This window comes from Eretmochelys imbricata, chromosome 7 (assembly GCF_965152235.1).
Source record: "Eretmochelys imbricata isolate rEreImb1 chromosome 7, rEreImb1.hap1, whole genome shotgun sequence".
In the NCBI taxonomy this organism is placed as follows: Eukaryota; Metazoa; Chordata; order Testudines; family Cheloniidae; genus Eretmochelys; species Eretmochelys imbricata.
The window spans coordinates 96,519,628-96,534,997 of NC_135578.1; the positions used below are offsets into that span (position 1 = coordinate 96,519,628).

General features: G+C 39.5%; 1 protein-coding gene across 1 annotated transcript in view; it reads right to left on the reverse strand.

Annotated features, from left to right (window-relative positions):
- Positions 1-291: 291 nt before the first annotated feature.
- The window catches only part of LOC144268203 (gamma-aminobutyric acid receptor subunit pi-like), a 43,792-nt gene continuing 28,713 nt past the window's right edge, over positions 292-15,370 (reverse strand). Inside the window, exons 7-10 of the mRNA XM_077822855.1 lie at positions 6,247-6,399; positions 5,024-5,217; positions 511-649; positions 292-302 (exon numbers count right to left, since the gene is read on the reverse strand). Of these exons, the coding sequence (XP_077678981.1) occupies positions 292-302; positions 511-649; positions 5,024-5,217; positions 6,247-6,399 (497 nt within the window). The remainder of the gene's footprint in view (positions 303-510; positions 650-5,023; positions 5,218-6,246; positions 6,400-15,370) is intronic.

Genomic DNA, 15,370 nt, shown 5'->3' on the forward strand with positions numbered 1-15,370 from the left:
GTCTGACCTGCATCCAGGAGCAGCCCCTGCAGGGGAAGAAGAAGTCAAGTCCCGCCCCAGCCTAGGCCAGGACTAGCAGCTGGAGCCCGGCGCATGGTAGGAGCCCCCAAGCTGGGGTGCCTCCACCTCTGCTCCTCTCCTACGATAGCCAGATTTCATGGAGAAGATCAGATTTCATGGTCTGTGATGCATTTTTCACAGCCATGAATTTGGTAGGGCCCTAACCATAATGCACGGTAGAATAAAAATGTTACTCTGACAAAACCAATGCAACTTTCCCAACTTTACTCATTATGTCTCACCTAAGTTTACACGACAGTTTTATAGTTTAAAATACTTAGAAATACAAATAATACACCCAATAAAATACATTTATTATGATAAATGATAATGGGAAAGAGAGTCTGGCATAGTTGTCTATGTGGTATGGGTTTTTAACATAGAAGCAGTCAGAGATACAGAAGAGTCTTTTCATCACTGTCATTGGTGAATTACACCCACTGTGTTTACTTTTCTCCTCTTTTCTGTTACTGCTGGTATTGATGTTTTTCTTTGAATCAACTTTGTTAATCTTGTCAGAGACATTACAACTGTTTGCAATTGTTGCCAGTACTCCATTAATCTCTTCTTCGATCTCTTCATCCTCATCCTGACAGGAAACAAAACAGCAGGAGAGAGGCACTTAAGCATATGTTTCATTGCATATATTTACATTTGCACTAAACTGAATGATTAGGTTTCCCTATGACTCCCTTTTTGTAGTGCACACCTGATTTTAGTGGGTATAAACATACATGGCAGTAACTACTGTCAGTTTTCAAAGTCGCCAAATATAGGACAACACAATGACTTACATGGCAGCTTTTGGCAAAAGTTCAAATCTGACTGTAAAGGAAAACTAGATTTGTACAGAAATGTTCCATCAAACGTTGAAGTGAGCATGAAATCTGTTGAATGTATCAAAGGGGATAAACAACTTTTTTGTTGGAAAGATCAAGTTAATTGTGCAGCTAGGAACTGTTTAGGAGTACATCATTATTTTAGCAGAAGATCAGTGGAGCTGCAGCTATCCCTAGGTCTAGCTAGCTAGTTCAAGCACCTCAGAATTTGAGAGTATCTTACTTTTTGCACAGTAGGCAGACTATTCTTCAGCCTCTTAGGCTCATGAAGAAGGTTGATCTATCCTGACAAGGATGAGGAAGAGGAACGAACCCCACCACTAAATTAATACTTCAATATTTCATAATCCCTTATTTCAGTTCCTGGTCCAGCAAAGCACTTGAAACACATGCTTAAAGTTCAGGAGGTTAAAGTTAAGCACATGCTTAAGAGCTTTGCTGAAACAGAGCTTTGTTGAGCCCTACACAAATATTTCAAGAGTTTTTCCTTTGCTTTGATTGGAAAGAGCATTGAGCCAGAAAGTTCATGGCTGAAGTCCTGACCCTTTGAAATATGGAAGTTCTGCTGTTGACTTCAGTGGGGTCAGAATTCTACCTCAGATTTAGAAGTAAAATGCAGTGAGTCAGTGAAACAAAATAGAAGGAATTGGAAAAATTATCATCACCATCATTTTTGTTTTTCAATTTGCTTGAAAAATCTAGTCTCTTCCATCTGACAGAGAGAAACCATGCACAACACGGTGGGTCTTCCCAGAAAATGCACCTGATGGGAAATATTCCTTTCGTCTGCAGTATAGCTTCTTGCAGCAATGTCAGTAATTTGAAATCAAAAACTGAGATTAAAAATATGTTTATAAACTACAGATAAGATTAAGCCATAAAATTCCAGTCTGGATTTTAAGCACTGCCTGAGGAAATGCTAGCAATTGAGTTTTACTTTGAACCTATCTCTACTACACATTTCAATTTCTGAGCTAGTTGACTTTAAAAACTGTACTCAGCACAACATCGTTCTCATGATGCCAGAGAAAATCCTTCCCAGCAGTGTCTCTGACACTTTAAACAAAGCATCAATGCTGAGTCATAATGATTGTAACTGGCACTTCAAAAGTTAATAAAATCAAGAAACCTGCCAGAAGAAATCTGACTGTTCCCAGGTTCTCATTTATTAGAAAGAGAAAAGGAGCAGAACAACATCTGTGTTTTAAAAATGGTGGGAGTTAGTGCATTGTTCAGTTTAAAATTTGATTTCTCACCCAAGTAAAGTCAAATAAAATTTGTACAGAATTACAGTTTTATAGCACAGCAGGAAAGGACACTGCCTATGTGCCATTTTTCTTTTCACACAGCTGCACGGAAATGATTCACAGGTGGCTTATACTTTATTAGGCTATTCTTAACTTATTTTCCCTAGGAAGCCTTAAAACTTGAGTGGAAAATGCTGTCTATGGCGTGGTGCACGTTTCACTCCTGTTGCTGCGTTACAAGCCACTCTTTTTTCACAGAACATAAAAAGATGCATTTACAGCACAAGTTTGATTATCATATTGCACCTGTGAAAAGAAGAAAGAGAATCTACAACAGAACTACAAATAGCTATCTGCCTTACAAATCAGGGATGTTGGGGGACTTCAGAAAAAGAGGGGCTTTGGGGAACTGTGTGAGAAGAATAATTATGCTGCTTTACATTATGAAAACCTTGCATTTCAAGAGAGAATTCAATTGCAGCTGTATTTTTTAAAGGTGATGCCATTTACTCTTCTCTCACTCTCAGCTCTTAATGAGAGAATAGCAGATGGCACGATAAAGGGATTTGTTTGAATACAAAAATCAGCAGCATCCATGAAAAGGTACTGTATGAGAGCTGAAAAGTACTGTATATGTTATCTGCTTTTGCTGTCTATATTAACTGAAGTGTTTGACATCCAACAGCTGACAGGAGGAAAGGTGTCACTTCTGCTGAAAATTATAGATTTTTCAAGATTAAGTGTTTCATCCAAGAGTGTCCTGGTATCTCGTGCACCTGGAGATTCCTTTGCCAAGCCAATTTAAAATGTTTGTAAAGGCAACATGATGCTGTGCATTGTAGCTGCAACAGGTGTGACCAGTAGGTATAAGAATGAGTGTTTCCACTACTACCCCATTTTCAATTTGTGGCACTTTCTCCTTTCAGGATGAAAATTTCCAGGCTTGTTCTCTAGCCAAAGGTGAATTTAAAAAAATACTGCTAGATGAGGATTCCTTTCTTTTATGCAGGGGAAAGAGTCAAAGGGTTTCTTTAGTCATAAAGGTGGGTTCTGTTCTTCGTACAGAAGAAAGTAAGATGTAAGGCCTTTGAAAGGTAACCTGTTGGTTTATTCAGACTCTTATGCAGTGGGTTAATTGAATTGAAATGAATGGGACATCGTGCTTGAATTCCCATGCAGCAGGTGACTCATCAGTTTTTGTCATCGACTTTGATGTTGTCTGTGTTGATCATGGCTCACGTGGAACTTGCTACTGCAGGTGTCTGTATATGGCTAGCTATTTCATATTTCATATTATAAACCGTAAATCCCCAGCACATCAAAAGAACTAAAATGTGCCAATTTAACCAATGCTGGATCTTGAACAAACTCATTTAAATACTAAAACAGAGTGCAACACAAATCATTCTTACTCATTGTTTAAGGCTACCATTAGAAAATGGTTTCTACTTTGTCTTCTGAATTTTGATTCTGCAATTTTGTATGCACAATTTCTCTACTCAAAATCAGATTTGTGCACAAAGCCCTATTTCCCTGAAATTTCCTTGCTCACAATTTCTAAGTCTGGTCCTTCAGTCATTTCTGTGTCCAAGGAGCACTATCTCTGCTCCATGCTCACGACTGCTTCTCTCACTTTCAGATGGCTTTCTCTTGGCTTTATGCCTCTCTCTCACCCACACCCAGCTTGCCAAACAAATCTTTAGCTGCTGCATTTGCAACCATTCCCAGAGAATACCCTCAGACTACATGTCTTAGCCTTGCTCAGGCCTTATCTATATTACAAAATTAAGTCAACCTAAGTTAGGTTGATATACTGCCACCACAGTAATTACTGTGATTTTTCATGTCCATACTAGCTTTTTCTCTTGGTGGTGCATGTCCTCACGAGGAGCACTTCCACCGATGTAACCAACAGTGTGGGGCATTGAATTGTGAATGTAGTGATTGCAACTGCTGCTAAGAATGGGGTTATATGGGAAACAGACACTTCGAACTAGAGACCATAGAAAGGTCAGGATATCATGTAGCATGTGCCCCGGACAGTTTCAAGGGATGGAGTAGATATCATGCTTAATACCTGGGCAAGCAAGGTGGAAGACAAGAAGTTACAAAAATAATTTCCTAAGCTATAAGAGGAAATGCTAGTAAGTGATTGTGACCCAAATATGCTGCTCTTGGTTGCATCTAAACAGTACTGAGAGTTTTATGATCATGGCAAGAGTCAGATTATGAGTGGCCTTTGTAGAGACAGCTCAGAGGATTGCCCAACTCTTGTGTAGTTATGTAAGGGCCTCCTGTAGTAGCAGTCCCTGCATTTAAAACAGGTTAAGGCGGAGTCAGAGCTATGGCCCTGCCCCACCCACTCCATGCCACTCTGCAGAGCAAGGAGTATTCATTCGGGGAAGTAATTTTCTCCATCTTAATGGATATGGCAGATTGCTTACCCCCTTCTGTGCATGGAACAGCCCCAAACTCTGCCTTTCCTCCTCCGGGGGTAGACAATTCCATGCCTTCTCCCACATACAGCTGCAATATAAATGCCACAATAATAGTGCCAAAGACTTCAGTGATTCATGAACTATTCTTTGTTACTGTCATTGGGTTGTGTGGATATAACTGAGAGACATAAAGTGTCCCCTAGTAAAGAGGGCCTAAGCTGCAAAATTCAGAGCTGGCTTTCTAATACCCCAAAGTTCAAGGGGTATTAGAAATCTTAGTTTTTGTTAGACCCATAATGCCTTTTAGTGTCCTTGTTGTAAGAAATATTTCCATTAAATGTATGTACAATTCCCATTAGTGCTAATGCAGGTAATGTACTCTCCTGACAAGGAGTTCCCGAGGTATTTGTTCTACTCAAATATTTAAAAATTTAAATACCTTTGTGAGTACCCTCAAATTGGAACGATGAAGAGTACAGAAATGAGCCACAGCATACTCCAACAAAGCCCCAAAGATGAAACTAAAACAAATACCAAGGTATACATCAATTGCCTTTATGAAGCAATTAGCATTAGGAAGTGAAGTCCTGGCTCCCATCATGAGAGTTGTCATAGTAAGCACTGTTGTGACGCCTGCGGAACACAAGGAATGAGGTAAAAGTGGTGTTAGTTATGGCATTCTATGCAGCATTTGGAATAGCTGCAAACTAGTGATTTCTGAGCTTTATGATCACTGTGAACTGTTCAGTGTGTGCAATCGCATTTCCCCATTTACTGCTGGATATTCTGGAAATAAGACTTTTAAATATGTTTAAGATTTTGAATTCCCGTGTTTAAAAGAAATAGAAAAACAAGGTTAATAATCCAGAGAGTCTGTAATCTAAAATGAGAGGAACTGAAATGACTCATGCTGTGTCCACTTGTGATATTACGGTATTATGCAAATGGTCTGGATATTCCCTGACTACAAAGATGGTTCACAATGATTTTTTATAACCACAGTGTAATTATCTTGTATTTCTGCTGTGTAGCATTTGCATGAAAGTAGGTACAGTGACCATTTCTATGAAGTTACACACATAGTGCTAACACCACTCCATTCAACTGTGTTCACTCTGTATGGACACCTTTCCTTCTTACAAATCCAGAAGCATGAGGCTATACATCTTATAATTGTTTCTCCTCTGCTCTGAACATCTCAGTCTTGTGGCAGCTGATTCTTTTTCTTCCCAACTCCACATCTCTCTCTCTCTCTCTCATTTAAAATGTGTTATTTTACTCTCGTACAGTACTTTCTCTTCCGTTATTCGTGTGTTAATTAGTATGTATTGTTCATCCTCACAAACACCTCATAATTCTTTCTTGTGTGCAACACGTTGTACTTGAATGTTTTGAAGTGAGTTCAGGAATGACTGAATGTTCTTTGTGCTTGTCTGCCATCTAGACTCCCTATGGCTTCCCAGGACATTTTCCTTGTTAAATAATGCACAGAAATAAAAATCTGAGGGGAATCTACATGATGTATTGCATGTATGGCAAACCAAAGAAGTAATTGCCTAAAATACAGAAGTCTTTGCACTTTCTGGAAATGAATGCTATGTACCATGCAACAAAGAACACCTTTTAATGTTTAACCTCCATTTTGTCTTTTTACTTACTCACCTATGCAGATTCTGGATGGAACTGATGATTGGCTTATCCAGAATGATACCCAGGAGAGTACAACTAGCAAGATGGATGGTACATATGTCTCTAGTATGAAATACAAGATGTTCCTCTTGAGCTCAAAATGGAATACTAACTTTGGATAGCATCCTGTGAAAAGAGCAGCAAACAATCTTTTGAAACAAACAATTAGTTGGTATAAGGTAATGTTAGATGGTGCCACTTACCACAATTTCTTGCAAATGTCAATTTTTAACGTTAAAAATGTTTTTTCTACATTTGTCTTGCACACTTCCCAACAAATCTGTTAACTTTCCATTTCTGATACTTTGGCAGTAAAAGCTCTAATTAGGTCCAAACTGGTAAACCAATATTGTAATTCTTGTCAATTTTGTTTTGCTAAAATTCCAGTGTAGAGAGGAGAGCCTTTCTTAAAGTAAACCTATATTCAGTATATGTCAGAGTCATCCATTCTATACATTAACCTGAGCAATTAGGTTTTGTGCTGGGTATTAAATTGGGGGTAAGTGGAGTAGGAGGATGGAACAAAACTCCTAATCTATGGGAAAATCAATTAACTAAATCAATCTACTTCATCACAAGGCAACCTTAAGAATTTGACTTTTGGAAACATATTTAAATGTAGCTATTTGCAGCATATTAGCAATTGGCACCAGCAAATATTATTTAAACTGACATGATAATTATATTTTTATAACATAGAATTAGGTGTAGTGGCTGCATCCATTCGGGTTCATTTGTTCATGGCTCTTTTATTTATTATTCCCCTATATGTGGGTTACAAGTACTTTCACAAATCTTGTTGGGCTACAGTTTGTATTTCTTTTCAAAAACCATAACTACAGTTTCTTTGTATTTTCATGGTCCACTCTTTTTAAAAATATATATATATTGCATTACAATGTTTGTATTGTTTGTGGTACAACTGTTCCTCTTATGTTTACTGCCTTCAATAGTAAGACATTCAGGGTCAGATCCTCAACCACTCTAAGTGATTGTAGATCTGATGAATTCAGTGAAGTTATGCTGATTATCCAACAGGTTCTTGGAATGTATTGGAAACTTTTTTTTATTTCAGAAGATGGAGAAAGCCACTAGGGGAAAGGCTGTTCTAGATGTGATTTTGACAAATTTGGAAGAACTGATTGAGAATTTGAAAGTGAAATGCATCTTGGGTGAAAAGTGATTCTAAGGAGTGTTAGGAGTATTGATTCTATGGAATAGTAAGAGGGAAAATAGCACAAAAAAGACAATGGATTTCAAGAAGGCAGACTTTAGCAAACTCAGGGAGTTGGTAGGTAAGATGCCATGGGAAGCAAGTCTAAGGGAAAAATCAGTTCATGAGAGTGGGTAGTTTTTCAAAGAGACATTATTAAGGGCACAAGAGCAAACTATCCCACTGTGTAGGAAAGATATGAAGTATGGCAAGAGACCACCCTGGTGTAACCAGGAGACCTTCAATTATCTGAATTCAAAAAAGAGTTCTACAAAAAATGGAAATGAGGTCCAATGGCAAACTAAGAATATAAATAAATAACACAAATATGTAGTGACAAAATTAGAAAGGCCAAGGCAAAAAAGGAGATTAAACTAGCTAGAGACATAAAGGTAATATTTATATTCTACAAATGCGTTAGAAATAAGAAGACGACCAAGGTCAGGGTAGGCCCGTAACTCAATAAGCAGGGTGCGTGGGGGGGGGGGGGGGGGAAATAACAGAAAATGTGGAAATGGCAGAAGTGCTAAATGAGTTTTTTGTTTCAGTTTTCAACAAAAAGTTTAGTAGCAATTGGACGTCTAACTTAATGAATGGCAGTGAAAATGAGGTAGGATCAGAGGCTAAAATAGGGAAAGATCATGTTAAAAATAACTTAAACAGGTTAGATGTTTTCAAGTCACCACGGCCTGATGAAATACATCCTAGAATACTCAAGGAGCCGACTGAGAAGCTATCTGAGTCATTAGCGATTATCTTTGAAAAGTCATGGATGTCGGGTAAGATTCCAGGGGACTGCAAAAGGGTAAATATAGTGCCCATCTATAAAAAGGGAAATAAGGACAACCCAGGGAATTACAGACCAGTCAGCTGAACTTCAGTACCCAAAAAGATAATGGAACAAATAATTAAGCAATCCATTTCCAGACAACTAGAAGATAATAAGGTGATAAATAACAGCATGTATTTGTCAAGAACAAATCATGTCAAACCAACCTAATAACCTGTTTTGACAGAGTAACAAGTCTTGTGGATGGGGACAGGGAGCAGATGTGATATATCTTGACTTTAGTAAGGCTTCTGATACTGTCTCACATGACCTTCTCATAAACAAACTAGGGAAATACAACCGAGATGGAACGACTATAAGGTGGGTGCATTACTGGTTGGAAAACCATTCCCAGGGAGTAGTTATCAGTGGTTCATGGTCAAGCTGGAAGGGCATATATCAAGTGGGGTCCCACAGGGATTAGTTCAGGGTCCAGTTCTGGTCAATGCCTTCAATGATTTAGACAATGGCATATAAAGTACACTTATAAACCCCCCAAGATGGGAGGAGTTGCAAGTGCTTTGGAGGATAGGATTAAAATTCAGAATGATCAGGACAAACTGGAGAAATGGTCTGAAGTAAATATGATGAAATGCAAACTATTCCACTTAGGAAGGAACAATCAGTTGCACACATACAAAACGGGAAATGAATGCCTAGGAACGAGTATTGTGGAAAGGGATCTGGGGGTCACAGTGGATAACAAGCTAAATATGAGTCAACAGTGTAACACTGTTGCAAAAAAAGCAACATCATTCTGGGATGTATTAGCAGAAGTGTTGTAAGCAAGACACAGGAAATAATTCTTTCGCTCTACTCTGCGCTGATTAAGTCTCAACTGGAGGCCTAATTATGACCCATGAAGGAACATTGAAAAAATTGGATTTGTCTAATCTGGAGAAGAGAAGACTGGTGGTGGGGGGGGGGGGGTAGGGACAAATGATAACAGTTTTGAAGTATATAAAAGGTTGTTACAAGGTGGGAGAAAAATTGTTCCCTTTAACCTCTGAGGATAGGACAAGACATAATGGCCTAAAATTGCAGCAAGGGCATTAGGAAAAACTTCCTAACTGTTAGGGTGGTTAAGTACTTGAATAAATTGCCTAGGGAGGCTGTGGAATCTCCATCATTGGAAATTTTTAAGAGCAGGTTAGACAAACACCTATCAGGGATGGTCTAGATAATACTTAGTCCTGCATTGAGTGCAGGGAACTGCACTAGAAGATCTCTTGCGGTCCCTTCCAATCTTATGTTTCTATGATTTGCACAAAGATCTGAACCTTGGAGCCAAATGCAGACTTGGCATAAGTAGTGGAATTACACACCCTTATGCTAAGTCTGAATTTCGTCCTTCATAGTCCCAGAGTCCTAAGTGAGCTTTTGTACATCTGTGCAATTAAAGTTCAGGATGTGAATTTGCCTTTACCTTATGTTCCCTCTAGGCTATAATGCATGAAAATAAAGAAACAATCTGATTTTTTATTAACATAACTTGACCCACAATTAATGTTCAGTACAGACTTTATTTTGAACGTTACAAAATGATGATAACCTTTAACTTTTAAAAATTCCAATTTTTCCAACCTCTGTAATTACTACTTCTACCAGAATATCAATGAAAGGGCGAAATTCAGGTATTCACTGTGGTCAGTTGGCTTGAGCTATTTTGTTTGACTAAGTGAAGTTACGTGTTCGTTTCTAATATTGTGTGCCATGAGTCATGAGTGTGCTTTATAAATATGGATGCACTTTAGCTGTAAGCCACAAAAGCAATATCTGCATTAATAGGCTATTTGTGCATCCCTCAGGTGCACTGTGAAGTATGAGGTTCAGAGTACTTTTTAACAGCGTGAAGTGCAACCACAGCCTACAAATGCACACGCTGGTCTGTCTTATTGCTACCAGACTAGAATATGGCTGCTTACATTTAAACGTTTACAGTATTTTTAAAACATACAAAAAACTGGTCTAAAGAAGTTATTAAGGTTACAAAGGGCTTGGCTACATTAGAAAGTTGTACTGCTTTAACTATGCCAGTATAGTTGAGAGTTCAACATCCTTAATGGGGTCAGTTATATAGTACAATAGGAGATTTATACAGAATCATAGACTATCAGGGTTGGAAGGGACCTCAGGAGGTCATCTAGTCCAATCCCCTGCTGAAAGCAGGACCAGATCCCTAAATAGCCCCCTCAAAGGCTGTTGAACTCACAGCCCTGGGTTTAGCAGGCCAATGCTCAAACCACTGACCTATCACTTCTCCTCCTCCACCCCCCCAGTAGTAGCTATTCTTACAGGGAAAAGAAAACTATACTGACATAAATCTCCTTTATACCGATATAACTGCATTTATACTAGAGGTTTTGCCGATATAACTATATATCTTTTAAAAATCACTTCCTTAAGCAAAAGAGTTATTCCAGTAAAATTTTCAAGTGTAGATCAGGCTAAAGTCAAGCATTCAAAAGTTTAAAAATGTCAAATTTACGGTTTCCTTTGCTAATTCTTCCCCTCTCTTCATCCATGTTGTGCATTTAATGAGGCAAAGGTGCTGGGGAAAAACACTGTGCAATCATGTAATGACAGATTGTAACATAAAGTATTACAGTTGTGCAAGCAACTGTAAATCTGGCATTTTCTAACTTGATTTTGCAACCTATATAACATTCTCTAAGCAATGTTTTCCTTGTAATTTCCTAGGATTTTTAAAAGGAAAAAGCTAAACACAAATTCTGTTAGGTACATCTGTAACAATCCTCCCACCCATTCATCAGAAGAGTTTGACCCCTGAAACTTCAACACTGCAGCACAGCTTGAACGACCGAACAAATGGTATTAGCTGACAGCAGGGGAATGCTGCTGTCCTCAAGTGTAGGTGATGGGCCACTGGCACTACATGCTGAGACTGAATGGTCTCTCTTCCAGGACACCAGGAGCTCATGCTCTATTTTGTGACCCTAGAGTTTTTTAACAGTTTATAACTCAGAATAGTCCACACAGCAAGCCTCAGTACCCAGGTCAACAGACTTAGGCTTCTGCTGCGACCCTAAAAATAGCTGGGTAGACAAATGTGGCTCAGGCTGGAGAACAGGCTCGGAAGACCCACCCCATCCCTGGGCTTCAGAACCCAAGCTCCAGCCTGAGCTGCATGTCTACACAGCTATTTTTAGTGCTGCAGAACAAGCCTGAGTCTGTCACCCTGGCTCTGAGACTCACTGCCACTCACTGGGTAGACCTACCCTCAGTTAATCTGCATGGAATTGCAAGGCACAAAGAAAAGGCACTCTTCTAGTCTGAGGGCTTTCTCCCTGCCAAATTTCAAAGACCTGCTGCATACAAGGAAACAATGGAGGTGACACAGCTTTTCAAAAAAGGTCAGAAGAATCTTCTATAATAGAAAGTATTAGGCAATCTAATAAAACTGCTCTCCTGTGTATAACTGAAAGAAGGATGAGATATGAGATATAGTGGAGGTGTCGTCTTCATAGTAGAGATAACTTGAGCTATTTGCGTGTTGTCCCTAACTTGAGTTCTGTCATAGAATAGAATAGAATAGAATATCAGGGTTGGAAGGGACCTCAGGAGGTCATCTAGTCCAACCCCCTGCTCAAAAGCAGGACCAATCCCCAATTAAATCATCCCAGCCAGGGCTTTGTCAAGCCTGACCTTAAAAACTTCTAAGGAAGGAGATTCCACCACCACCCTCGGCAACGCATTCCAGTGTTTCACCACCCTCCTAGTGAAAAAGTTTTTCCTAATATCCAACCTAAACCTCCCCCACTGCAACTTGAGACCATTACTCCTTGTCCTGTCCTCTTCTACCACTGAGAATAGTCTAGAACCATCCTCTCTGGAACCACCTCTCAGGTAGTTGAAAGCAGCTATCAAATCCCCCCTCATTCTTCTCTTCTGCAGATTAAACAATCCCAGTTCCCTCAGCCTCTCCTCATAACTCATGTGTTCCAGACCCCTAATCATTTTTGTTGCCCTTCGCTGGACTCTTTCCAATTTATCCACATCCTTCTTGTAGTGTGGGGCCCAAAACTGGACACAGTACTCCAGATGAGGCCTCACCAATGTCGAATAGGTACTGTCCATACCCACAAACCTGTAACTTGAGAGTTGTGGTACTATAAACTTGAATTGTCTGGCCTGAGAGGGGGCAGAAGGTAAAGCTTGAGGTAGCACAATTTGTCAGCTGATTGCAATCAGTCTGTGCAAATGAAGTGTAATTTTGCAGTGACTCTCACTCAAGCCAGGCTAACTCAAGAGGACTAATTCTAGTATGAATCACTCAAGCTAACTCTGTAGTGAAAACATAGCCTTAGACTTCCTTACACTTAGTTAGATACCCTTGCATATACTTACATTCAGAATATTGTTACATGAAAATAAACAGGTGTAACATAAACAGTGAGGAGCAGAAGGTGTAAGTAAAAATGTTTCTCACTCAACATAGCATATGCCTTTTCTGGCTCAGTGGCATATCAGCTATATCAATATAGACTCCCCTATGCAATGGTAAAGCAGGTGTAAAGTCTAAGGAAGTCTGAGTGTAAGGCTTACCCCATTTTATAACTTGTCTCTGAATTTGGCTGTTGGAGTCCAAAGCCATACGCTAGTCTCCAACGTTGATTCTGATTCTTCAAACAGATATCACTATCATAACCATGGTTTTATCAATATGGAATGTCACTGTACCACATGAGAAATATACCCAAGATTAAATAAACAGATTTCCTTCTCAAGCTATAACATTTATCTTTGGCAGTTGATAATCATCCTGTATATCCAATTGTATAATAAAGTTCTGGTCTATAACTCACTGAAATCCTTACTGTGCGTACTTCTGGCTGATGAGAACATGCCACATAGAACAACTTCTCCCACATCTCTGCCCCCAACAATCAGTGGCAGTGGGAGGGGCTTGTAGGGGGAACCATGCTACAGGGATGCTGTTTTTAGCTTTCTGTGTTCCCTTTCTCATTTCTGCTCAGTGCAAGTGGAGGGGAGAATCTGGCCCATGGCTATTTCCTGTATTCTTCCTGGTGAAATTTACTCTAGATAAAGTGCTACACAGAGCTCTTTATATAAGATGCACTTTTGTTATCCCATGCAATTCCACAAAGAAGTGTGCATTCAGGCACAAAGAACACAATCTCCTCTCCCCCATTAAATATCTATACTAACCCCTTGGGTGGCAGTTGAGATGTATGGTGTACATCCTGTACAAAGGCATTAATACAGCTTTAGCCATGCATCCCTTGCTTCTCCTCTTGTGCCTTACAAGGTGTTGCTTTTTGCATAAATAAGGGCACAATGAGAAGAGTTAAATAAAATTTGAAAGGTGCCTCAAACATAGCTGATTACAGAAAATTGCAGTATGTGACCAAAATGGGCTATTACTGTTTAGGATGAAGATCACCCTTCCTGAATAAATGAAACTGGGGAAGGAGTAGGTTCTCCATTCCTCTTCCTGGCAACTGGGTTGTGGGACTGCAGTGCAGCTCCTCTATGGCTGTTGTTCCAGCTATTGTCCAGAATAGCAATAACTACTGCTCTGTACTTCCTATGCAGAGTTTCTGGTCCTTTCGATGTGCATTATGCATGGATCTGCTCTCAAACCTCTCATTTAACAGTGTATGTGTGTTTGCTGTACTTTCCCCCTGCAGGGCATGTAATAAGTCAAGAGACTTCCCTCCACCTATGCCATTCACTGCCACTCTGACCATGGTTCCAAAAGTTTTGCACTGCCTCTCTGCCCCAAGTAGAATCAATGATGATTTTCATTCCAAACCAAAGAACATAACTGTACAGAAATACAGCTCCTGTTTATCTAGACATTGTTACTTTGGAATTCTGTTTTAAGAGGAATATCGAATACACTGTGGCCTACATTTTCAAACACATCCACTCACTTTGGATGTCTGCCCAGCCTGAGACATGCAGGGCCTGCTTTTCAGAGGTGTTCAGCATCTATATTTCCTATTGAAGCCCATTGGAATTGTAGGTTGTCAGCCCATCGGTAAAGTTAGGCCCTTCGTGTCTCAGGCCAAGCACTCAATGTTGAAGCAACCCTAAGGTGATGGACAATGGAAAGTAGAGGCCTTTGACTTTTCCCCCCACATCATTACACATGTAGTTTGGCTATGCTGAACAGCACTAAAGGGTTATTCTCCTTTGACTGAGCCTGCTGCAGTTTATCTAGGGGCTGTGGAAGGGAGGAAGGGAAACAGATGCCAGTTATATAAGTAGCAAGACTCTTTGTGATAATGAAGCCTGCTATTCTGTGTTTCATCTGTATTTTTATATCCATTTAGAGGATTTTGATGCTTTAACCTGAGTTAATATTTCAGGTTAGATCATAGTGTTTCCTTCTATACTGTGTTATTCAAGAATAAAATCCCAACAATGCAGTAGAGGAAAGAAGTTGCAATCTGTGTGAAACTGAGGGTCAGGAAAGCATGCTCCAGAGACCCGAATTACAATGTAAATGGGTGCATTAGGAGTCCTTACATAAAGAAAATCCTTATGGTTGGCATGGTAGGTTGTGCATAAGACAAATAGTATTTAATATGTACCATAAAACAGGAACAAAGAAGAGTCAGTGAATAACTCAAGGAGCATAAAGCATGTCTGATAGCTCTTCTTCCCTTTGAAAGATCCTTTAGCATCTCCAGAACAGCCACCATAACTTATACAGTCAGAAAGTCAAATCTCACAGCTAAAGAAATATTTTCCACCACTTTGTTCTATGATGAATCAAAGTTGCAGAAGTCCTATGGAACTTCTAATATGATTATTTATAGCACCCTAGATATCTTAGGTAAGGTAACTCACAGTTTTGCTTATTCAAGGTTCTGCTTATCAAGGTTTGACTGAAACTGCCAAAACCAAAAAGCTGTGGTTTAACTTACAAGCCCTCGTGGCAAAGTCTGCATTTCTCGTAAGTTGTACAAGTCTTTAACACTGTGGGATAAATATTGGTTTATGTTTTCAGAAGTGACTAGTGATTTTTCGCTTGCCCAATTAAGGAAACCTGAAAGATATCTGAT